The sequence below is a fragment of the Sylvia atricapilla genome, chromosome 2 (assembly GCF_009819655.1).
Source record: "Sylvia atricapilla isolate bSylAtr1 chromosome 2, bSylAtr1.pri, whole genome shotgun sequence".
NCBI classification, from domain to species: Eukaryota; Metazoa; Chordata; class Aves; order Passeriformes; family Sylviidae; genus Sylvia; species Sylvia atricapilla.
Window position 1 is genome coordinate 12,820,336 of NC_089141.1, and position 26,158 is coordinate 12,846,493.

General features: G+C 42.4%; 2 protein-coding genes across 11 annotated transcripts in view; one reads left to right on the forward strand and one right to left on the reverse strand.

The window, feature by feature from the left end:
* DCAF6 (DDB1 and CUL4 associated factor 6) overlaps positions 1 to 17,151 on the reverse strand; it is a 75,676-nt gene extending 58,525 nt beyond the window's left edge. For 4 of the 10 annotated variants that reach the window (XM_066340838.1, XM_066340837.1, XM_066340840.1 and 1 more), the window contains exons 1-2: positions 16,902 to 17,149; positions 316 to 377 (exon numbers count right to left, since the gene is read on the reverse strand). In XM_066340838.1, coding sequence (XP_066196935.1) covers positions 316 to 377; positions 16,902 to 16,995 — 156 coding nt within the window. In that variant the 5' untranslated portion in view covers positions 16,996 to 17,149. Of the gene's footprint in view, positions 1 to 315; positions 378 to 16,901 lie in introns of all 10 variants that reach the window. The other 6 variants (XM_066340841.1, XM_066340839.1, XM_066340843.1 and 3 more) reach the window with 4 other exon arrangements.
* A 468-nt stretch (positions 17,152 to 17,619) lies between these two features.
* Positions 17,620 to 24,816, forward strand: MPC2 (mitochondrial pyruvate carrier 2). Its single transcript, XM_066340871.1, has 5 exons — positions 17,620 to 17,841; positions 21,167 to 21,207; positions 22,758 to 22,842; positions 23,976 to 24,087; positions 24,580 to 24,816. The coding sequence occupies exons 1-5, from the start codon at positions 17,736 to 17,738 to the stop codon at positions 24,617 to 24,619; spliced, it is 384 nt and encodes a 127-aa protein (XP_066196968.1). The 5' UTR covers positions 17,620 to 17,735; the 3' UTR covers positions 24,620 to 24,816.
* Positions 24,817 to 26,158: the final 1,342 nt, after the last annotated feature.

A 26,158-nucleotide genomic window follows, 5' to 3' on the forward strand; every position in this document is an offset into this window, starting at 1 on the left:
AAAAATTATTATTTAAATAAGCAATACTTCAAGTTATGTTACTGCCTTTCAGAAAGGCTTATTTTTGTTTTCATTGTCTATAAGTCAGCATGTAGCACTTGCTGATTTGCTTTTTGAAATTGGAAAATAAATCACTCAAAACACTAATAAAGCTTTAAGTCAACAACACAGTATAACAACAACAACAACAAACAAAACCAGACTTCCTTTCAAGGTTGAAGATGAGTCCTAACTGAAAAGGTAGGGACTTCTACCATGGCAACGAAACCACAATTTAACAATTTTTAACAATCAAAAAAGCAACAAATGACTTACACATCCATCATGCACATTCAAGGTTGCTTCAAGTTTTAATCTTTGGATAAATTCTCTTCGTCCTGTGAAGAAAAATACCAATTACATATTTTTTAAAAACTGAAGTAATTAACAGCCTGCTAATGACCAGTCACAGGTAAAAACCTAAATAGTAAAGAACCAGAATATAAATTTAAATCTTGAAACAATTCAAATGCTTTTCATTTTCCAAATCCTAAGATAAGCATGACATTTGTGAGTTCTTCCACCACCTTAATAGGACTGCAGGACTGGCAAAATTAATGTTTCACAGGTTCACAGCCTGATGCTCCCTCTAAATCTAATAGCAAGAAAACAGAAATTAATCTTCTGGTTATTTGGTTCACTTAGCTGAGAGGGAGCAAGTATAACATCGTTCATAGTTTCCCTTGCATTTGGAAAATTAACATTTAAGACCAGTAACATTCCATTCCATAAAAATTATATGAAAGAGAGAGATGAAGGATAAAAATGAAATCTAGAGACGCATATGAAGACAAAGCCCCAGCAACTTTCATGTCCTTATACCCTATACACAAACTGATTTACCAGTGCACTCAAAAACACTACTGTGCTAAACACATGAAGAGGGCAAAACAAAGTATATTGACAAAAAGTGGTCGTTTCCTGAGCTAGATGTTTAAACACATGGCCCCAACTCCCAGGTTATACTGAACCTAATATTGCCCAGAAAGTATTTTCAGAAAAGAAAAATACTGATAAACCAAATATTTTTAACTTCAATCCCAAAAGCTGTTAAACTCAAGGACCATTACCCCTTTTTTTTTCTGTGTTAGTACACCTTTCAGAACAAAATTCGAGGTAAGAGCATCAGAGTGTAGGACCTGTGCCAGGCTGCACTCTTTCCAAATACATAACTGTGGAATTCACTCAAACTTAACCTTAAAAGCCTAGAACCAGGAAAGAACAGCAACAGAATCCACATCTGAAAAATCCTACATTTCTGAACTTGCCTTGGTTCAGCTCAAAGCAGAACCCCATCACAACTCAGTGTAGCACATATTCAGAAAAGTAGTTTCTCCTCTTTCCACTTGCTTCCTCTGAATGCTTTTTACTTCTCCCATATGCTCCCCGACCCCAAAAAACCACCTGATATCCACATCTCATCCCTCATAACCACGTGTCAGGAATCAGGCACTGAGCATCAGGACCCTTCCAGCAGCACCAGCTCCTGCAGCTACACCTGCACCCCATCCACTGTTCATACAGCTTTCCCTCCATCAAAAGCTCTGGGTTAGATGCCTCAGTTTTGCTGGAACTAGAAGCCACCTCCAAAATTCAAAATTGCTCATAACGCAGCTTAAGTACCCCATTAGATGAAGATTGTACTTCAGCAAAATATTTTTTTTTGTTTCAAGAGGAGGTACTTAGTGAGTGATACAGTAATAAAGTGCTTGCACTTAAAGCATGCCTGAGCCAGCTTTAAAAAGATAAAAACCAGACTTCTCTCATGCCCCGTGTTATAAACATTGAAGTTGTGACATCTCAGGTGCTACAGTTGCTGTTAGCCAGGAATAACCATAATTAGAGAAAGATTAAAATAATGGTATCCAATTCACCATGCTCTACACTAGCAAGAATGTATGTATTATTTGATTTGGAATACATCTACCTCGCTCACTATGCCCTCTGTACCACTTCTCTTTACCCATTTTCCCCCCTCCAGGAACAGACTATGACCAGATTCTTCACAGTTGCTTATTGTACCTTTCAGTGAAATCCTATTATTTTTTCTAATCAAACGATTTCTGTGTTTTCAATGAAGATTCCTGCTTTCAGATTAATTTGATTTCTTCAATTCTTGTAAGCAAATGTGAATGCTGAGGTGGGAAATATCACCTTCTGCATGCTTGGGTATCACTTTGCATAAGGGAAACTTTAAACTTGCTTCTGGGGTGCTCCTGTAATGCAAAACACAGAGCAGTAATACACAGCTCCAATAGGATAACTTCAATAAGAACTGCATACCCCATAGGCCAACACAAAAATAGTGTTTGCCAGACCATCACACTTTCACTGAAAATCAGAAAAATCTGATAGCAGTGGATGATTGTTGGGCATTGCACCACGTGCATAAAACACATCTGGAATGAGGTGATGTCTGCAGAGCAACAGGCAGGTGCTGGCTGAGAATCTTCTGTACACACACCAAAGATGATTCAAACTAAATTTTAAAAACAAACAGAGCAACAGATCTTTCTCCTTCCTGTATGCTCTGGTTTTAATCTAAATCACTTAAACCAGCAAGAAGCAATAACTGTTTTCTAATCACATTTTCAGTTTCGATCTTAATTTCCTTACAGAAATCTGTTGACAAAGTAAGATATGAACAACTTGCTGTTGTTAGATTAGGATTTTTTGGTCTTACTAAGAACACAGTATCCATACAAGCTTCAGCAAACCTGAGATGCAGACATAAGGTGTCTCATATACTCAACACTTGGCCATTTAAAACATTAAAAATTGTTAGGACTGCATATATGATTTGTTATGTATGTCTTTAGTTATTTATCATTTGATAATTTAATATCTAAATACTTGAGAAAGGAATTAAATACAAACAAAATTACAACTTAAATAGTTTCTACATTCCCTAAAGGAAAAAGAGGGCAAGGGAGAAAGCAGTTGAAATGTTTTGCCTCCAAACTCACTCTTATTTGATAAAGTACTAAATGCAATAAGACAACTGAATGAATTGTTTGTAGTTTATCTGATCATTCAAAACTAGTACCACCAGACCCTAAGTGGTGCTTTTACTCTAAAGCAAAAACCTGAACTACGTGAATAAACTGATCTAAAGAAAATACTGCCTCTGCTTTTGCTGTTGTTAAAAGCTGAGCAAAGTCAGTGAGTCTGTGCTCCTTGCACTTCAACAATGACTCCCACAGGTTCACTTGGTTTGACAAAAATGCTCAGCAGTACCAGAATTTCTCACTTGAATATTTTTGTCACTGATCCATTTTTATGACATTGAAAAGAATTGAGAAACAATACCTCTTGGTTTGTTTTGCATTTACTCTTCAGCATCTCAGCTCTTATTGCTGGACTTCCTAACAGTCAGATTCTCCACGTCAAGGGCTCTGCTCTCACAAGTGACAAGAACCTTCACAATCCTCAATTCCCACTCACCTAATCCAAAGACTGCTCTGTTCCCTCCACCTTCCTACAAAGGCAGCCCTCCTGGCTCCCCTTTCAGCGTCAATGATGGATGAAACCCAAGCTTTTAACAAAACCCCAAAAGTACTTTTCTCTTACAATATCAGCATCAAGACCTCTGTCATGTCTAGATTTTTCCCATCCCAATAGTGAGTTCAGGCTCTCAAGCCAGAAATTATTGTTTTTTCCCCTTAACTATGTAGTACCACTAGAAAGGCAATAATTTAATTCTGTGAGGGTGCTTCAATATATTGGTTCCTATATTCAAATAAGGCCTAGGACATGGATCAAGTGATCAAACACTATAAAGCAAAACAACAACAACAAAAGCCCTGGTAAATTTCAAATGGCTGTGATGACCTCCCTGTGAAGTGTTTACATTGCTGAAATGTGGAAAGCTGTCAAGCCAATGCTCCATCCACCCATTTTCACTAGTTAAGCACCAAGTGAAGCCTCAAGGTTCAGTGCCACTCTCAGTACAATGATCAATAATATTTTCAGTTTTTAGCCATCCACCCATTCTCACCCAACATTACACACTACTGAAGCCTCAAGGTACAGTGAAACTCCCAGTGCAGTGATCAATAATTTTTTTAGGTTATATTAAGCTGGAGACTAAGGGACCATTCTGTGTATGAAAGAATCCCCACATTGAGTCGTTCATAATATAAATTTAAATATGGGAAAGCAGGTGAAAGAGAAGCTGCAGCTGTTTCTTTGTAACTTTATTTCTTCAAAACATCCACTGTGCACAAGGTCAAACCAAATGCTGCCTTGCAACTCCCACCTGGAGAATTAGCCAACCTGGGTGTCTGGGCACATTTACAGAGCTCTAATCTCACTTCAGGGAGCAATACCAAAATACAGCAGCATCCTCTGTACTCCCCACTCACAGTCCTTATGACACCATTTAGGTCACAGTCCTCAGCTTAGGAATTGCTGATCAGATGCTTTCTACGTGCCTGTTTTGGCAGAGACACGTACCTTTCTTTTGTAAGCAACTCAGGCAAAGCTGCTTCAGAACTGATGACAGCAGAGAAGTTAAACACTTAGACCATGTAAAATTCTTATATATTTAAAACTGTGCTCCAGAACTTCCCACTGAAGAAGTACAGATCATCTCAGGATGAAGGTTTAGCTTTAAAGCACACTTGTGCTCCACAGAAATTCAACTAAACTTTCACCCAAAGCAGCACCAACACAGTGTAAGGCATTAGAAGCCAACCCTAATTCAGTAATAGACCCCATTTATCAAATGAACACTCATTTATATCAAGCTGGCTTTTTGCAAGGCCAAGTCCCTCAGCGCTGGCTCGCTGTGACATTTGGAATGCCCTAGTTTAAAGCTGAAATGGAGCCAGCATCTGTTCCCAATGCAGAGCACGGTATCCTGCACTCCGAGTGCATTTCAAAACTTCTCTTGGTTTTCCAGGGGAGAGTTTAGGCGTTCCTGAAGCAGCTCTGTTTGTATATAGTTTATTTTGCTGGATTAACTACATCAAACTCTGCATCATGATAGAACTTTTGATCCACATCTCAACACGCTTTTTCCAGCAATTCTCCATGTACCATACAGTAAACAGGACTATACACAACATGCACGGAATTAACTTATATCAAGATAAGTTACAATTCTTGAAGATTAATTAAAACCTTAAAAACCATTTGTTAGCTATGTAGGCCAACACTGGCCCCATTTTATAGTCATTGAAAGTGTGACACAGGAAACTCAAGCAATTTATCAAAGGAAAGAGTGAACCAGCAGTACTGCCAGAAACCAAATCCATGGGTGTGACCTCCTGTCCTTTGAGCAGGGCCCTGTGTTGTATTTCTTCACACTTCTGCACTACTGTAAAAATGCCAAAAATTGTAACTCTTGGTTCTGTCAATGTTTAAAAGACTACCTTTCAAAAGGCTATGATCAACTACTTCATTATGGTTTAAGGTCAAAGCAGATAACTCAAATTATTTTCTGTTCTTAATGATACATCATGAAGCCTGAAAGCATGAACACTACAAAGCAAACACAAAGTATTTTTATTGTCTACAAAGAGACTTCTTTGCCATTTTAGTATGTCAGAGCTTTGCTACAACCAGCCAGCATCAAAGAACTTGATGCTAATCAAGCCAACACTCAAACCTTAAGATAGGTTTAAGTAATGAGCTTTAGGTATTAAGAGACACAAAACTTTCAGATATTATAACACCAAGACAGAAACAACAGAAGACAGGACACTATGCCCTCAATTATAAATCAGCAAGCTTGTAATATCTCATGGTGAGTATATTAACACAATATCTCATCTCAGGAAAACCAAAACAAACACAAAACAAAACAAACAAACAAAAACCCCCCCAAAACAACAACAACAACAAAAAAAACCAAACGAGATCTGCTGAAGTTAAAAAAAAAAAAAAGGAAAAAAAAAAGTAGTTCAGCAATGTTATACATTTTAGGGTAATAAATAAGCATTTTGGAAAATACTTCTGGTTAAGTTTGCTTCTACAGAATCTGCCAAAATAGGTTACTGTAGGTAAGAGCACAGGTGAGATAATATATTTGCATTAGTAGCAATGGCTGCAATTAGCTTTGAAACATCTTTTGGATACTGAAAGTATCCATTCCCAAATATAGGCCTCCACTGGGCTCCTTAACTGATAACGCTACAAGCATTTGGGCTTTAAACCAATGCCTCTAATTTCTGTTTGATATTTACTATGGTTTATACCTGAAAGATTACAAAATTCAGCTGCATTAATATAAAGTGTTTAAGATGTTCTCAGTCACAAAAATGTGGGATGAAGTACAAGTACCTTTCTGAGAGACAGCACTTTATCTGTGCTGCACTGACGGGTGCTAAGTGGATTTCATTCACAAGTACACCACATTCTGACAGATATCCTTACACTTCCCCTTACACTGTCCATACTTAAGTCTTCTGTATTGTTCTTGACACAGGCTGCAAGTGAGGTTTTGTGACAGGAGGAAAAAAATGCCAGTTTTCAGCAATTCTGATATTTATTCAGTCCTTTAAAGCAGTTGTCCTGGGGTGACTATGAAGCTGAATTGTGTCCCCATTCATCTATTTAGCCCAGAAATAAATATTGCACCTTTAAAACTAGATCTGAGAGTGAAGGAGGGGGGCAGAAGGAGAAGCAGTTAAACATCTGTGTCAAAACCATAGAGATAAGAGCCTCAGCCTTCTCTCTCATGGAGTGTTGTCTGCAGCATGGACAGCAGGAGAGATCTCCTTTGCTTTTTAGTTAGGTTTTTTTTTTGCTAGCTGAGGCAGAAACTGTGGCTTTTCTTCCCCTTGGAACTGAGCAGCCTTGCTCTGGACCAAAAAGCCAGAAAAGCACTGGGAGCTGACACTTGTTGCCCTCTGGGGCCCAGGACGTGGCATTTTCCAGTGCAGCAGGGACTGATAAGAGACTGAGCTGAGCTACACCCCACGAAAAGGACTCCCTCTGAATTTACCACCTCTTCAGAACAACGAAAAGTTCCACTTTTTAATGTTATTAATTTTTCCATGTTTGTGAGTACTTTGCTTATTAAATAAACACTTTTATTCCACTTTTCTCAAAATATTTTCTGTCTCCCAAACAAGGCAGGAGAAGGACTAGTTAAATTTGCTTTCTAAAAAGACCCTTTCAGAAATTTCCTCCCTAAACTTGCCCTAAACCAAGGCAGTAGTCCGACGATGAAACACAAACTACTCACTGAGAAAAAAAGGCACTTGAAATTTTCATATTATGCCACAAATATTTCTAATTTCTATAGAGCAGAGGACAAAATTGACATAACAAAATGAAGAGAAGCTCTATCAATGTAAAAGATAACACATACCACCTTACTCCTCTCAACAGAAAATTACCTGACATAGCTTAAGTGATTAATTGGATGTAGGATTAACTACATGCAAAAGCTTTTGCTCTTTTCTCCACCAGGACTAAAATAGAACTCCCAAATAAACACCTTAAAATTTAAAAAACAGACACCAACACAAAAACAACAGTTACCACATCAAGAAAAATACACTTGTGCCCTGCTTTCTTCTCCAAAGAAAAGTCAAAGAAGGTTTCTATTAACTGAAGGTAGAATGAAATATTGTGCAGGTTGTTGCAAGTTGGAGCAAACAGCATTACCGTAGGTTTCAATATGTCTTTAGAAATGCTTTCCTTTCACTTTGAGAAGTCTTCATGTGAAACTGCTATGTGGGCAGCAATGTTGAATATTTTCTTATAAAAATGACATCAATGTAATAACGCAGCCAGTCCTTAACAACACTTGGGGAAATACACATCAGGCACTGTGCTTTATGTTCTCAGGTACTCCTGATCACTGTGACACACAAGGTTAATTTGGAGCTCCACTTTCCAGCAAGAAAAGATGGTATCTAAGAAGCTGAAATGTGGTGTTGCTGTGCCCCAGTGCAGAAGTTAAAATTGCCTGTAGCAGGAGCAGGGTCCTTAACCTCCAAACACTCAGGCAAAATGAACACTGGAGCATGCAGAATCACTAGGAGAAGGAAAGAAAAAGTGGAATCTGCTTTTAGGAGAGAATTCCTAGCAGGAATATCCTCACTCCTGCTCAGCCCCCACTGCTGCCAGCCCTGCCATCACCTTCCAGTGCCTGCCAGTGCCTGCTGCTTCTCCCAGCAGGACTAATCCCAGGAATTCCAGACCAAGGCTCCGGGCTAAATCAAAGCCTACTATTTAAAGTTGTTTAAGCTAACTCAATACTCATTTTTAAACAGATTAAGAAGTGATTATACAGAAGCTTACCAGCATATCTACAGACATGTCTTCCAGAAAAAAAAAAAAAAAAAAAAAAAAAAAGACCCAGGGCCTGCCTTCTCCACAAGTGAAACTGAGAACTTGGACAGCATGGAACTGAATTAAGGCATTTAACATTCAGCACACCTGCCTGATTTAACATACCATTGAATCCTGGGTAGTGTAAGAGTTGTACACTGCTGGCTATGTTTGGGGGAACTTGGGAAATAGATATATAGATACCATAACAGATCTGGGTCATAACCCCATAAGATTACAAATGTAAACACCAGGAAATTGCCCAGGATTAAAGACAGATTACAAAAACCAAAATTAGAGATAGATTATAAGAATCAAAAGTTGAGCTCAAGTAGGAAGCTGAATCTTGATAGTAGATGACTGCCAAGTTAACAGTGTACTGACATAGGTTAAATTATCACTGGGTATTTAAAAACAAATGGGGGAAAACCCCTTTACTTCTAAAAATTACATTGTCTATTGTATTAAACTATATGTATTCATCCTAGGTAACAAAAAAACCACCCCTGTTTAACTCTAAAGACTCTTTTTTTACTGAAGACAGTTCTCAGGACATAACAGTGTTTTTAAAATAAAACCAAATTAAAAAGGAACCAGATTTTTTCCTGATTTCCTAGAAAGGTAAGTAATGGGAACACACTGCAATAACTACAACAACAAAGCAATGCAACCTAGATAAAGAGGTGGGTTTGGTTTAAAAATGTAATTATTATACAGTTTTTTATTTTGGTGAAGTTTCAGTAATTCAAAAAGGGTTGAACAAACACTGATGGTTCAGAATACATGAAGTTCACATGAAGAAAAGAGACAGATTCTCATCTTCCCCATGGTGTCTGTTAGAGAGCAGTCAGCATTAATGACACATTCAATCTTCCCAGAGGAAAGCCTGCAAATCCTTGAAGAACAAGATGAGGAAAATAAGGGGATATTAAAATTCACTGATGTGACTCAGATTCCATTTCACGATACTCGCATTCAATATTTAATTATTCAACACACACTAAAGCATTTGGGACACATCTGAATCAGCAGCTCACTAAGCCCCAAAGACATGAAAAAACTGAGACTTGCACTCAAACAGTGGAAAATCCAGCTTTGTTTGAAGGCTGGCAGGGTTTGTATCTGAGCCTTTTCGTTACTGCCAGGACAGGACTGGTCTCAAGTGTCAACAGGTTCCTGCTACACGATCAGTTATATCCTACTAGACTATTCTGGGGACACTCAAGGATAGAAGATCAGGAATCACATGCAAAGTCACAAGAACTCACAGAGTTGCAGGGCAACGTCTTGGAAGTGACTGAACACAGACAGGTTTAATGGTCTGCCCTAATGCAGTTAATGGAAGCAATCCAACTGGAAGAAAGCTATGAGGGAGGAAAAAAATTAAAATAAATAAATAAAAGAAAGAGATCGAAAGGATCTCTCACATCACTGCCTCATCCTGAAATACAAATCCAGTACATGCTGTACACGACTTGTTTTTGCAGCAAGAGACAGCTTTCATGTATCCAAAGCTCATTATTAGAAGATCAAGGTACAACTTAACTACAAAGCTGTCTGAAACACTCAGTATCAAGGCACAGGCATTATTTACAAAGCAAACACATTCCCTGTACAAAGACAGTCTTTAAAAGCACACAATGTAAATGCAATGAAATATTGCAATCAAAAATGAAAATATATTGGAAGTGCACACAAATGTCTGTGGTCTCCAGCTGTCTGCAGGAGAACACTGAGGCTCCAAAGGACATAAAGCAAATACATTTGCACCCTAAGACTGAGTATAATTCAAATATTAGAATACATGCAGAGCCTTAGGACTACAACCCACTTACATTTACTCCTACTTCCTGGCAGCCATTAACACACATGATTAATGTTCTGTTAATCACAGATATTACACACAAGGTTAATCCTTTAAAGTCAAAAAGTGCATCTGCATAGTCCTGCCCATTTCGAGAAATTGTGACAAATCTGCAGATAACTTAAAAGGCGTCCTGAATCTCTGAAGGAGAGAAAACCAACAGTCTGAAACAGTTACACCAATTTTTCATCATTCCTTGCTGGTCAAATATAATGCTAGAAATCCACCTTCCATTTTAATTCATATGTCAAAATACAACAGCAGCAAAAAAGCTGGTGGTTTAGAAAATTAAAATCAAAACTCAGTAAGTACTTCATTGATAAGTTCTGATCTAGGCAGTAGTATAAAAATAATCATAATAAAAAAGAAGAAACGAAAAAACAAAACCCAAACCCCCAGGTTTCTGCAAGGTAATCCCACCAAAGAACATAATAATGTGATCCATAAGGATCTACAGTTTTACACAAACTGGTGTTTGTTTGTAAAAAACCAGAAGCTGTGCTACTATCAATCCCCAGCATCCTAAAAACAAACATTGGAAATCATTCTCTTATTTCAGGACAGAGTAACAGAAGGCACCGAGTAATCCCAGACCCTGCATGTAATTGGGTTTTTTAAAGAAGTTTTTTTTTTTTTGGTTCTTTTTTTTAACACAAAAATTATCATCAACACATTATCATTGAATGGAAGCAAAATGGGACAATACTGGGGAGAGAGAAGCAGTAACAAACCATAACGATTAAACCACAAAACACACAGGAAGATGTTACTGAAAAAAGATCAATGATATTAACTAGAAGCAAAGATTTCTAAGATAACAGCAAAACAAGCTATCAAATTTACCTAGATTAATGCTACATGGCTGTACCACTTGCAGGTCCAAGTGGCTCCTGTCCTCAGTCAGTCCATGGGGGAAATAAACCCAAAGGTAACAGAAGGCTGATTAGACTGAAATTAAAATTAAGCATTCAGTACTCAGGCCACAGAAATACTCATCTAACCTTAATCCTGCCTCCCAGGTCACATCTCTTTCTGGTTTTCTGATATGTACTAAACTATAATCAACCAGCGGTTTTTTATTTGTTGTTTTGTCCAGATGATTCTGTTACACTGTGCTTTTATTATCCTTTACCGACATTAAAGGCTTAAAAAATGACTGTCTTTATTATTTGAGCTGATTTACTTTGAAGTAGGAAAAAACCCCATTAATCCTGTATGCTAGGCTCACCCCTAATATCTTTTCCCATGAGCTGTTTTAGACACACATACAGCGCCTTTCTGCTCCTCGGTACCAATTTAAATGAGATAGTATCAGGGAATTCATTTCAGACACAGTCTCTTTATTAAACTCCTCCAAATTCAATTTGTTATCAACAGGTATCAATGCCACAATGTCCTTTCAATTGCCCATCTGCAAGGACTGCAGTCACTAAGCCTTGCTTTTATTAACAAGGGGAAAAAACACCAAAGGTATTCAGCTTAAGGTAATACCCCATCACTGTCCTCTCCCGTGGTTTTTTGCAATTAAAATGTTAGATCCCTTTTCCACAATGCTCTTATGCATCTTCAGCTTTTCTACATAACTAGTGGTGATTCAATGACTACCCCAAAATTCCTGCCTTCCTAAAGCTTCCTGCCTGCTTCCAATATCAGACTGAGCACGCAAAAACTGTTCCACAGATGTATTTTCCTCCAACTCATTCATTACACCCTGAACTTCAATTCTGCCTCTGCCTATTTCTATTATTCAGAAAACTTTTCTGATGAAAAAAATTCTGGGGAGTTCACTCACATCCTTCTAAACACTGCAGTTAGTCAAGTGTCACAAAGTATTTGGTGTGTGATAGAATATATCACTACAGAACTGTGCTCTCATGATCAGACCATCAGGTACATTTATAATACTTTTTTTCCAAGCAGCAGTTATCTGTTAGACTTGAAGAAAAGCACCTCTACCAGATCTGGAGTTCAGCTGTGACAGATGAGTGTTTTTAACTCAAGGAGGAAAAGAAAATTAGTTTCAGAGGTTTAGGACATGAAATATAACAGTGTACCTGAGAAAAACCCCTAAACATCAAAAGTATTATGCAAAGAATTTAAGAAGAAAGGCTGATTAAACACTCTGCCCATCTCCAATTTTGCAAGAGCACCAGCTACAAAGCTGATCATGGTACAGCTGTCTGACCCTTCTTATTCCACATTATTTTATAAAGACCAATATACCAGATGTTAAAATATAGCTGGAGCAAAAACTGGGGAAAATAATGTCTTTCTTTTTGGCTGTTCTCCCCAGCATTCAAATTTCCATTCTGCTGGGCTTGGTTGGTTGGTTTGTCCAAAAAAAGCAAAAGAGAGAATGAAAGTTTACAGTATTTCAAGGAAGTATTTTAATTTCACTCTTGCGCTCTGGGCAATGTATTTTAGGAAGTACCAAAAGTTCAAGAGCAACACCCAATTCTATCCTCATTGAACCAGCCACTACTAGTTTTATAAGCTGATATGAACGGAAGGCAGTCCATTTCTAAACTAATCAGTTATAATAGCTCTTCTTGCCTGCGTTTCAACCCTACTTATGAGCAGGGCAATCAGCTTCAAAACCGTAATTAGTTCTGGGGTTACTGTGGTTCAAATCTATAAAGAGGGGGAACTACTGAAACCCAAGTAGTTTAGTAAATTCTCCCTCCCTATAAATATTCACAGATCTCTTTTTAGTAAGAACTGCTGAAGCTTTACAAAATTTGAGTACAATGAACGTAACTACTGGTTTCTTACTTTCCTTACAGTGAAATTTTTACAGACTTCAAATTTTCTCAAATCTTAAAAACCAGGATGATAAAAACTTAGCATTGTGGTGCTTTCCCATGAGTGAGCTTTCACTCCCCCTTCTTTAAAGATAGTAAGATATGAAACAATCTCTAAGATAAATGCTAAGCTTAAAAGAAAAAGAAAGAATGAAGATTTCAGAAAACAGTATCTGCATGAAGACACCAGAGACTGGGGAGAGCTGATTATTTTGATGCTTGCTTCCATTTTATCAAAGCACCACAGCTTCCAACAACCACTCTGAACTAAAACACAGCATCAGTTCCTCTCCTTTTAGACTGAGAGACTTTCTCTGGATAACCTGCTATGTCAGAGAGCAAAAACGAACCAACCAAACAAAAAACCCCCAAACAAACAAACAAACAAAAAGGAAAAGTCTTCATTCTTCTTCCTGTCTAAACAGAGCCATTCTTGGCAGCAGAATCTTCACAGATAAGCAAATAAATCCATCACATCGAATACTTCAGAGGAATTATGGATCCCCCTTTCTAGCAAGAAACCCATGCTACCATTTCTCTAGCCAAATCATTATAGGCTATATTTAACCCACACAAAGGCCTTTCTGGTGCTGGCACAGAACACTTTACCCTCACCCCTGCCTGAAAAATTGCACAATGACACAAAATTGCAAGATTTGGAGATTCTTGTGCAAGTACCTTGAGTAACTTACACTTGCCAGCTTCAAGGCAGAATTTAACTTGGATACTACAGTTCACAGGGATGTTTTTCAGGTAAAAGCACCAGGATGTGCTACTGAAAGCATTCTGAAACTCAAGTTTCCATCTGTGATCCAGCAGCAGGGCTGATCCCACCAGCACCGGGCTAAGAGGATGCCTAAACTGAACCAAGGAAAAGAGTTACTGACAGCCTCCCCCAGGCCTGGCGTCCTCTGGAGACCTCAGATACAAGTAGAGTCTGAAATTGAGACTAATTAGCCTATAAATGCTGAAGGAAACGTAGCTAACAGACACATTGCTGAGACCCACATCTTCCCTCTCCCGTCACCGCAGGAGCTCTCAGCAAAGGATAACATCTGAAGGACACATCCCAGGGACACACACACGGCCCCATCTCCATGGGCTGGTTCTCTGGAGCTCTGTCCAGAACTGACCGGGCTTCAGAGCCATTATTTAGGGATCTTGCAAAATCAGACAGAGTTTTTTCAAGCCATAAGTTCCAGGGGGGAGCTATCTGCATGGAAAGGTACATTACACAGATCCTTCCTGGAGCAGCTGTTTTCAGAAGCTGGGAGAGGCTATTTATAGAGTGCCACTTGATTGCCAGTTCACATGAAACTAAAACACCGAGTAAATAGGAAACAGCAATTAGTTCTCAGAAATCTTCCTTCAAAACGTGGTCACTGTCAATATTTGTGATATTTTACAACATAGCACAACACAACCATCCCAGTGAAGGGCTCATTATGCAAGTACCATCCACACAGACACACCTTCCTCCCAACTGCATTGTTAGTCAATTACAGCATTGCCATAATGCTTTTCCTTTGATTTGGTAGCTGAAAAAGTGCAGCAAGCAATGAAGAGCTATAGAAACTACTTCACTTAGTACTGGTATCCAGAATTGTTTAAATAAATTTGGGAAAAAAAAAATTGTCCAAACAAAAAACCAAAAAATGCACATTGACAACGCCTTGAGTCTCCCAATACTACTCCTAAGTTAAAATGAAATTCTTGTCCTCCATTTGTTCTGTCTGGCAGACTGTTCAAACACTACTAAAAAAAAGGAATTATAAATAGGAGGAAGCCTTACTTCCCACGCAGATCAGATGTGACCAAAACCAGCAACACCCACCTGACCACTGTGGTCTTGACCAGTGGGCCAGAGAACAAAGCTCCTACGCAGAGCTGCTCAGGTCTGAAAGAGAAAAGACCCCCACCTACACTCGCCCTGCACACGAAAAAGCACAACAACAGGCCTCTTGTCCGGGAAGTCTGCACTTGAACAACCACCCCTGACTAGCAGTCAAATTAATGGGTTTATTAAGGCCATAAACGCCATTTGGAGTTAAAGTGTGGTGGTTCCACGAGAGAAGCACACCCTGTACCAACCCCCTGGTGAAAAGCAGGGCTCAGTAAGGACTGAGCACGTCTTGCCACCACCAATGCAGATCTCAACATCAGTTCAGTGGGAAGCATCTCCCAGGCCCTGTTTTTTCAAGGCTCTAAAGCAGCTGAACTTGTTCAGGTGAATGAAAAAACAGGAAATATGAGACCTTAACCAAGGCACCAGTTTTGTTTTTAACTAGAGTTATGGGAAATTTATTGGAGCAGCATCCAGAAAACACACCTTGGCAAGTCTGGGAAGATGGTTTCTACTGTTCAAATCTTGGTACTTCAACTCTCCGAGACACAACCCTGTAAAAGCAGCAGAAGAAAAAGAACCAAAAAAGGTCTTCTTCTTCAAAAAGAGGTTCTTCTTCAGAATCTGCACGCTACAGTCCTAATTTTAACATTGAGCTTTTCCGCTCCAACTGGAGCAGACAAAAAGAAAAAAAAAAAAAATCCAGTCAGAAGGATTGATCACTAAAAGTTAGAAGAATCCTCAGCTAAGGCTTAGCCAGCACAGCTTGAGACATAACCACAATCAAAAGCAGATCCTTAGTTCTCAATTTTATTTTTTTTTATTTTAGAACTCAAAATGTCTTTCCAAGGGACTTGAGCACTATACACACACACACACACATACCCCTCTCTGTATTCCGTAGAAACCTCTCAGCAATAACCTTGATTTCCCTGATTAACCTTTTGTGGATTACTGAGTGCTCAGGGACTACAGACAGAAAAAAAAACAACTCCGGAGTAAGGCTCGGTAACGTGATATCCCACCTTAAATTCCACCCGGAAAAAGCCCAAACGACAGAGCATTTACCGCCGAGCAGAGCCGGGAAAGCCTGGCAGGCACAGAACGACACTGGGTTTACAACGCTGTAAATCAAGCTCCATCTCGAGTACTCGAGGTTTCCCCTCCAAGGCAGGAATTGTTCTGCCACACGAGCACAAAAGAACGCGTTCCCGACCCGCCGAGCCCTGCACCCCGGAGAGACACCCCCCAAATCCACAGTGCCGCTACCACGGATCGCCACACCTCCAGAAACACGTGAATAAACACTGGGTTTTATTTTTTTTTTTTTTTTAAATTGTTTTTTGGTAACGTTTTTTACAGAACCTGCGCCATGACAAAGAATATCGCCGGTTCCTTCACGCCACAGAAACCTCCCCGCGGCCTCGGAAACTACAAGTGGCGCTGGCTTTAACTTGGAAAGTGACAAGACCTGGGGCCGTGGGGCGAGGGCGGCCCGGGGCTGGGGCCCCGCGGAGCTCCGGGGACACAAAGGGCGGGCGGCTCGGCTCCTGCCGGAGCCCCGGGAACAGCCCCGGGGCCGCGGCCGCGCCATCCTCCGGAGGCGTCTACGCGCTTTGTTCCAGCCGAGGGCAGCTCAGCGCCGCTAACCCCGGCCCGTGCCCGCTCCCGGAACGCCGACACCGGCGCTATTTTCAGCCGCCGCCCAACTTCCCGGCTGGATCTCGGCGTGCAACAGTTCCTTCGGGAAGCGAGGGGGGCGGGCGAGCGGAGCCGCGCACCGACGGACCGGGGGGTCCTGGCGGGCCCCGGGCCACCCCGGCAGCGCCGAGGGATGGGGCGGCGCGTCCCGGACCGCCGCTGAGGGCGCGGAGGGCCGGGGGGCGGACTCGGAGAAGGTGTCGCCGTCCCACACGGGGCACAGGAAACTTCGGAGCCGCGGGACAGCGCGGCCGAGCCGGGGAGCGGCGGCGCCTGGAAGGGGCTCCGGGCCCCCTCCGCGCTCGGTGGGCGCCAAGGACGGCCGGACCTCGTCCGCACCAGCCCGCCCCACGCCGCCCGTCCTTACCGAGGTAGTGCCTGCGCAGCAATCCGGGCTCCTCCAGCCCCAGGGTCCGCTTGCGCACGTCCCAGAGCAGGTGTGGGCAGCGCCCGCGGGACATGGCCCCGCGCGGGCGGGAAGGCGCGCGCGGAGCGGGGGGGATGCGCCGGGACCGGCCGGGCGCGCGCGATCACCATGGGAACCGCCGAGCGGGCCCCGCGCGCGCGCCCCGCGCCCGCCTCGCGCCGAGGCACCGACCGCGAGCCAGAGGCGCGGCGGCTCCGGGCCACGCCCACCGCGCGCGGGACCACGCCCACCCCGGCCGCGGGGGTCACGCCCATCGACGGAGAGGGGGGCGCGGGGGCCCGGGACCAGCGGGAGTCTCGCGCGAGGAGGTGACGTCGCCCCGCCCCGGCTGAGGGGAGGGCGCGCCGTGGGCGCGTGAGGGTGACGTCAGCGCGCTCAGCTCCGCGGGGTATAAACCCGCCCTCTCCAGTGAAGCGGTGCGAAGCCGCAATGTGGTCATCTTGGCTTTGGGCGCGTTACTCGCACCACAGGGTTCCCCTGAGGCAGCCATCTTGAGGTGGAGAGCGAAGCAGCGGCGGCCATCTCCGAGCCGGGCGCCCCGTGCCCTTTCCGATGGCGCGGGCGCGCCAGCTCTCCCCACGGGGCGGGGAGCGCCAATAGCGCCGCGCTCCCCGCCCCGCCCTTGGGCGGCGACCAATCAGAGCGCGGGGTGCCGGTGGGCAGGTCCGTGGGGCGGGGCCTGGGCGGAGGAAGGACGGACGGACGAACGGACGGAACGCGGCCCCCGCTCGGTCCCCGCTCGCCCCTCGGTCCCCGCTCGCCCCGTCCCTCGCCATGGCGGCCGCCGTCGCGGGGCTCCGCGCCTCCTACCACCGCATGCTCGACCGCATCGAGCTGATGCTGCCGCCGCGGTTCCGGCCCTTCTACAACCACCCAGCGGGTAATGGGCGGGGGTCACCTTGGCCCCCGGTTGGGCCGGCGGGGAGGGCGGAGCGGGGGATATGTTCCCTACGGATCGGGGCGGCAGTAACGCGGTTAGGGTGGTTGGGGCACGGGAAATCGGCCCTGGAGCGGAGTCCCGCTCCGTGACGGGGAATGCGTTGTGTTTGTGAAGGGGGAAGAGGATAACCGGGCACGGCGCGGGTGGCTCCGGGATGGAGGCGCAGGTGTCACTGTCGCGGTACCGCGGAGTGGATCCAGGGATCGCGTGGGCTGCCCAGGGGATGTCATGGGTTTAAAGGGCCCTGGAGGCCTCGGCGGCCGCTTCTTTCAAGAGGATGTGCTGGAAAAATCATAGAAGTGTTTTGGGCTGGAGAGGATATTAAGATCATCCAGTTCCACCCGCTGGCACGGGTGGGAACACCTTCCCCCAGAGCAGGTTACTCGCAGCCCCATCCAGCCTGGCACTGGACACTTCCCCCATGGGATGGGGGAAGAGAGCTGCCAGGGTTTCTAATCTTGAAATGTGCTCTGGCCAAGTCAGGCAACCTTAGGGTTTATTTCCTTTCTGCTGAATCCCACGCTTCTACCAAAGGCAACTCGTGCCCTTGTTGAATCCGCTGGAGAACTCCTGTGGTTAAAGAATGAGCTCCCCTCACCTGACCTACAGTTTACTTTTCCGTGGGCAACGTGGGGGTTTGTGTTTTTAGGGGGAAACCTCTTGTAAAATGATCTCTTTCGGTGCCATTTACGTGGTGTTTGTCAGGTAAACAAATTGCGTCGGTTGTTAAAACAAGCAGCCGATAAAATCCTGGCATTCCATAGGCTCTGTCGCCGCTGTTTTGTGTCAGTGTCACAGGCATCCTTGACTCTTCACCTACCAGGAATATGCACTGTGGAAATGGACTTTAGTTTGCAGTCAGTCGCTCTGTCCTCTTACAATGGCCCTTTCTAGGAAGGAAAATTACTGCCCTAAAGGAATCACAGAAAGTAAAAAGTGCACTTCTCAAAATGCTCGATTTATACTGAATTCACTAGACCAGTATATTGAACATTAACGTATTGTTTTTATATATAAAGAGACAATGTGTTCAACACTGAGAGACACATTCACCGGTGTGAAATGTGGCAGCTTCCAGATACTTTTAGTGGATACAAGGCACAGCAGGTGCTGGGAACATCCATGTTCCTTCTTCAACAGACCTGTAGTGGTAATTGGAGAAGATTTGGAGGTTCTCTTGCAATGCTTTTCACTTCACAAAACTGCCTGTAGGCCACTTTTGGTCATAAGCATAACTTTGTAATTAATGCATTTCTAGGGATTCTATATATATATATACACACACATACCAATCTGTCATAATCCATACTGAGGATGTAAGTGTGAAAAGCCACAGTACAAGCAAATATAGAAACTGAACCTCTGCAACTTCTATTTTAGCCTTGAAGGTGTGTCTCTGAGAAAATTATGCAATAGATGTCACTCTGCAGAAAAAAGTGGGTTAAAAATGAAAGGCTTTCTTTTATCTCCAGTGACATCTAAATCTCTAGTCTAATTCAGGAGTATAAGCATCATTGTCATGAAATTATAAATCACTTGTGAGGCATGAAGCACTTTCTAGGGTTAAGAAAGCTTCCAGCAAAACAACTGATGCCTGTTAAAAGCTGTTTCTTTGGCTGGAGGACAGTGGAGGGCCTGGCACACCAACTCCCCAGGCTGCCATGGGAAAGCATGGGCTGAGCTTGTGCTCCCTCCCCTTTGGCCTCTCTGGTTCACTTGGCCTGACTAAACTCAAGTTTTCAGCACAGACTTCTTAGATTTGACAGAAGTCATAAATTCTATAAACTGGTCGCACAGGTGATAATCCACATTAGCCTCTGGTGTCCCCCTGCTCTCATGTGCTGCTGTCATATTCATCCTGGAAAAATTCTGGATATTCTGGAGCTGGGAAGAACTCACCCAGGCTGGGTGCTTGCTGGAGTGCCTCCAAGGAGAGGTGTTTGACAGTCTTACTTTATTACAAACCTAGCTTGGTACCTTCCCTGTCTCCAATTGTTTCTTAGTTCTGCAGTTTGAAATGGTTTTCTATTATTAATAAAAATTCCTGTCAGTCATCTTGAAAACTTCCACTAGCTGTTTAGGGAATGTCAGTTTAATAATTTATACTCACCCCACATCCTCTAGTACTCCAGATCTGAATTTGTGTTTTAGAGTAAGATAAATGTTAGTAATTAAAGCTACTGTTTAAGACTGATTTATTTATAACAAGCTGTATTTGCAGCCTGATAGTGACATACCAACTAAGTGCCTAAGAGAAGAGCAGCTGAAGTTTGTATCTTTAAAGGATGAACATTAAACTGCTGTTATCTAATATTCAACAATATCAGACAAAAGGTAACGTGTTTGTAGCTATTAAATGCAGTTTGAAACTTGTTCACAAGCAGGGTGGGTTAAAAAGGGCTTTATGCAAGGCTGCCAAGCCAGTTTTTGTTTCCCAAGATGTAGTTTTAAAAAACTTGAGGGTGGTTAAAACTGGCAGTACAAATAGTTAGTGCGAGATCTTTTTAAAGCTGAATTGTTAGTGAAGAAATAGCTCTCATAAAAAGCAGGCAGCCAAAGTCCTGGTGGTTACTGCTATGTATATATTACAGTGAAAACTTGGCTTCATCTTGCACGTTATCAGAGTGCTGAGCAGTGACCTAAACATTAATGTTTTTGATAAAATTAGAACTGTGTCCTGACTGTTTCGCAGAGGGTTGGTACTGTGGATTGTGATCTCTCATTTTAGACTTGGCGCAGAAGTCCCAGATTAATGATTTCTGGCATAGTTGTAGGCGTGGCTTTACAGGGCTTTGTTTCAACCAACCAGTTGCTGTTTTAGCATCACTGAAAATTACATGTATTTGTAAGTGAGTTGTTTTTCCCCAGGTCCCATGCCATTTTTCTCCCTCCCTTCCTAAGATTTCATCTTCTTCCCCCATAATCCCACTGGTAGATTTTTGGGATGTTTTCCCTATTCCTAGGCCTTTTCTTAACTCTTTCAATTATAAATGCATTTTGCCTGCTCTGGTTGTTTAAACATGGACATATAAAATCCTATCCAGCTGTTGCAAAAATGTGTGGAGTGATTATACAACTGAAAGTTGATGCACTGAGTTGATGAGTTATGAGTATTAGGTGCTAGAGGTTGTACAGCAGTAGAAACTGCTAATATGAAAAAGTAGTTACTAAAAAAAATAAAAACAAACAATTTAATGTACTGTGGGTATCAAAACAGCCACATGTTACTAAATAATTTAACTTCTTTTCTCCCATCCTCCCTCAGGTCCCAAAACAGTGTTTTTCTGGGCACCTATTATGAAATGGGTAAGTACAAGATGCCAGCTGGTGTCTGGGTGTCAAGCCCAGGGCAATCTGATGCAACACACTGAGCAAGCAGGCGTTTCCCAGCAGATACTTGAGCCTGCAGAAAGATTAGAGGCTCTAATTCTTAATGTATGGAGAGGAACAAAATTAGCCTTAATAATAGATAGCACAACATGAAGGGGATACAGCATGGAGAAAATGCTTTGTGGAAGAATTGTGCTTTTCACTGAGTTTCACAAAGGCTTTCTCTTGTGAAACACCAGCTTGAGTGTTGCTCAAGGTAGGCATGAGCTGGCATGATGCAAAACTCCTAAAGCATGTGTTGCTTCTGAAATTGAGGAATTGGAGAAGTATCTTAAAGAAGCCAATTCCTAAGCCTCATAGCTTGTAGGTGGGCTGAACCATGTCAGAGTGCAAGGCAGTCTTGACATAACAGACAAAGTCAGCTCCCACTGTGGCTGTCAGTGGTGCTCTGTCTCCTCTGAGGTTCTGCTTTCACTTGGCTACAGCCCTGAGCTGTGTTGGTGCCCAGGTGATGCAAATGCCACCTCCTAACGCACTGTGCTCCTCTGAGGTGTTGCACTGATACAGATAAAACAAGAGATCTCAAACCCACGAGGGTTTGATCTCCTTGTTTGATAGCAAGCAAGGATGGAACCTGTTCTTACCACTACCAGCTGCTTTGTAACTTTGCCATTGTGAACCCCAACTTCTTACAGGCCACAGGCAACACATTGTGCTCTAAGCTACAGCTTGGTTTCTGTGCCAGTTGTCTGGACTGGAGCTGCAGGAACTCTGGTTAACCTTCCCCTTCCTCTGAGGTTCTCCCTGGAATAACCCTCCTGAGCCTAAGGCAGCTCTTCTGTACTCGAAGAATCCTGGGTGGCAATCAGGGAATTAAAAACATTAGGACTATCTTGGTTAGGGGTTTGGGTTGTTTTTTGTTTGGTTGGGTTTTTTTTTGTGAACTGGTGTAACAGGAACATGAAATTGTATTTCCAGTAGAGGGCAATAACACAACAAACAAACCAAGCAGGATGTTTGCTACTAATATCAAGTAGATCAGCCAAGCTGTTCCTCAATTCACCTGCAAGTTTTGTACTTTTACCGAAATTATATTGAAGAAAAAGTACTTTTACCCCCTCAGATGAAGTGAAGACTATATGGGGTGATGTTTACCAGCAGTATCTTAGCCTGACCTGTGGGAAGAAGGCCCTTGTTTAGATAAGCCTCAACTTCTTGCATGAAAACCAGGGTGGGTTTTTTTCAGCTGCTTTCTTAAGCAGCTGTGTTGAAATAACCTTGTTCTTGAATTAATACAAAACTGCTAATGACTGGGATTTTATTGCCACCCAGTTGTAGCTGCCATAACTGTGTTCTCTCTCCTACCACAAGGGACTGGAAGTGGGTGGTGTCTCCCAGAGTCTAATTGCTCACAGAATGCATCCCATCTCCTGCATAATGCAGTGAGCTGTGAAGGAGCCTCCCCTTGTAAAGCTCTTGATCTGTTACAGGAGTGCCAGTGTGAATCACTGAATTTCTCTTTGCAGGGTTTGGTGGGTGCTGGACTGGCTGACATGGCCAGGCCAGCAGAAAAGCTCAGCACAGCACAGTCTGCAGTACTAATGGCCACAGGTAAAGCCACACTTACTCCATGTTTTTACACAGAACCATCTCAGAATCTTCCATCAGAACTAACCCACTTCTACAGAAAGCCTTGACTTTAACATGCTAGGGTCACTGTTACTGATGGATGATAATTCTAGGATAATCCTTTACTTGTATCAACAAGTAAAGAATTATCCTAGAATTATCATCCATCAGCAACAGTGATTATGTAACAGTTTTCTACACCTGTCTTAATCTGGAATTCTTCAGCACAAGTTGCTACAAGTTAGAACACTAACTTGTAGTCATCCCTTAAGTTACCATGATAGTTCATTGCAATAGGTGAGCTTTTGCTTCAGATCAAGTAACTTTGGAATCAGTCCAGGATATAGCGACTGTTTTTAGAACAGACTTTAAGGGATTTAAGAATGGTAGGGTAATTATACTAACATAACTGGAAAGAATTTCCAAGTGTTACAAGAAATTGGAAGCAGTGGCACATGGACTACTGCACTGCTGCCTGCCAAGACTTCTCACACTGACAGAAACAATATTCTGTAATCCTAGGATCATTTAGGTTGGAAAGGACTTAAGATCATAAGAGTCCAACCATTAACCCAGCACTTCCAAGTCCACCATTAAAATGTATCTCTAAGTGACACAACTACACATCTTATGAACACCTCCACAGATGGTGCTGCACCACTTCCCTGGGCAGCTTTTCCTTTGCATTTCCTGTCTGAAAGGGTTATCCAGACTTTATTTTGATATCTGACACAGTTCTGTGCATTTTGCCTAAGTTTTGCATAATCTCCAATGTAGTGCAGCAAGCTGGGTATACAGCAAAATACCACTACCTTGGCAACTGTGCTGGAGAATTAAGGTCTAGGCTGCTGTAGACTACAGAGGATCTTTTTGTTTGATATTCACAGTATGACTGACCTTACTGTAATTATTTTAGAAAAAGGCAATACATACCTGTAGGTGTCCCACTGGCACTTTTCACTGCGAAAAAGGTGTTGTCTAAGCAAAACAGTTGTCTTAACACGAGGTTGTGAAATTTGTTTACTGCAACTGGCCCATGAATCTGCCTCCAAACTTCGGAAAATATCCAAGTATTTAATTTGAAATATCTTTAAACTTTCCCTTTTATTCAACAGGCCTTATTTGGTCACGGTACTCTCTAGTGATTATCCCTAAAAACTGGAGTCTGTTTGCTGTGAACTTCTTTGTTGGCTGTGCTGGTGGCTCCCAGCTTTTCCGAATATGGAGGTATGTGTTAATAAGGGTACAACTACAGCTAAGCATTAACCAGGAATTTATAAATGCTGCCAGCCTCTCAGTGCAACAGGCAGGAGGAACTGAACCATTCATGAAACATTACAGAATGGTTTCCTACATTGTTTAGTTTTACAGTTAAGTCAGTGTGAAGCTGTAAATATTTTCAGTCTAGCTAAAGCGGCACTGAATCATGTCAGTTCCAGCTGGATCAAAGGATTTTTAAGCAGAGCAGCATTTTTTAAAAACTATTTCTTGAAGGAAACTTTGGTAGTTTTCTGGCTTCAGTACTGGCCAGGAATGTGGCAAACTTAGCTGCTTTGGAACTTCCTACATGAGTTAAGATATCCTATCCCAAGTTTCCACCCTCAAGTCCATTGTAATTTTAAACCTCCTCTGGTGAACAGAATGCTAGGAAAACACTGTTATAGTAACTGGTGTTCTATTCTATTCTTAGCCTGTGCTCTTTCTTTTTTATTCCTGTAGGTATAATCAGGAGTTAAAAGCTCAAGAGCAGCTGCAGTAAAGAGATGCTTAACCCAACAGATCAAATCTAACAACGCACAAACCCATCCCCATGGGACCTAGCTTCACTAATTTTAATTTTTTTTCCTCTGAGAAAATAAATGAGGAAATTTAAATGTTTAGAGAGCAAATGCTTTCTAAATGCAAATAACAAAGTATCTCCACACATTTAAATAAAGGGTAACCTTTTAAAATGAAGGTGGAATTGGTGGTCTTGTATTGTCTCTTTAAAGGAACTGGTTGGATTTTGCCTAAAAAGAATTGCTGAGCTTCACCTTACCTGACTCCACTGAACAGTGGTGGGAGTCACACAGTGCTGGTGACAGCCAGAGCTTCAGACTGAAGGCATCTTTCCTGCCACAGTCAGGAAACTGCCTGGCTGGGGGTTTGCTGTATATCAGTAACCAACAGTAGTATTTGCATTTCATTTCCTGATGGTCTTCCTTCCCCGGCAGCATAAGGATATTTGTTGCAGCTTCAGCTGTGTTGTATCTTCATTTGTTCCCCAGCCACCACTGTCCTGAACAAAAGGACAGCAAACAAATGTGCCATGTTTTAGCTTCCTTCACAACTCCAGGCAGAAGATGGGGATGTTGAAGCACTGGACTCAGGAATTCACATGCAGGGGAATAGATAACTGAGGCAAGGTAGGTTCTGATGAGTCTGTCAGCTCCCCTTTTGCAAAGGCTGTCCCATCATGAGGTCAGTTCTCTGTTCTGCCACAGTTCCACTTGCAAGTCTTGGTCCTTGTGGCTGAAGCAGTAACCCAGGGTCTCAGGGGGTGAGTTCTCCAGATGTGTTGGTAACCCAGTGCACACAGTGACTGAAGGATACTGCCAGGAGAGAGGTGATGTATTCCAGTCCCCCTCCCTTCCCAGTCCCCAAACAGGTAAGACTCATCCAGAAAACCAGTAATGGGAAAAAAAAAAGTGTATTAAAATATTCACAAGATTACAATAGAAAACATTAAAGTCCATTCAAGAAAAAATATTCATGATAACTGTTTTCAGATGAGTCTGTAAAAGCAAAAGCACTAACAGTTGGTACACTGGCTCTTCATGTAATCAGGCCATGCAATGCATATCTAGCTCCCTCACAGAGATTATACACCTGTCTTACAGGTGTTTGTTGTCTTGCACACCTCCAGGACAGAGGTTTATAAAAGAAAAGTACCCAGTCTATGTTTTCAATTACATTTACCACATAAGAACAGTTGGCATTGCAGGGAGACAGAAAACATTGCACAGCACACTGATCTCCAAAGGCATTGAACTTATATTTTAGAGTGCAAAAATACCTGTAAATGAAAGGGCTTATTAGCTTTAGGGCAGTGAAGAGAAGGGAAAGAGAAACCTAAAGAAGAGAATAATTACTGAGCCTTGTTAATATGATTCTGTAGTCTCCCATATAAAAATGTTACACTGCAGAGGTATGGCCACAGCCCAGAAGTCCCACCCACCTTCTCTTCACTTTTGGTGGTTTTATCGAGGAAATTTTTCCTTCACCTATGATACAATAAGAACATTTTGTATTTGAGGTC

Coding starts and splice junctions, on each gene's coding strand:
- MPC2 (XM_066340871.1), top strand. CDS start 17,736: ATGGCGGCCGCCGTCGCGGGGCTCCGCGCCTCCTACCACCGCATGCTC. Junction 22,843..23,975: donor TGCAGTACTAATGGCCACAG/GTAAAGCCACAC, acceptor TTTATTCAACAG/GCCTTATTTGGTCACGGTAC. Junction 24,088..24,579: donor CAGCTTTTCCGAATATGGAG/GTATGTGTTAAT, acceptor TTATTCCTGTAG/GTATAATCAGGAGTTAAAAG.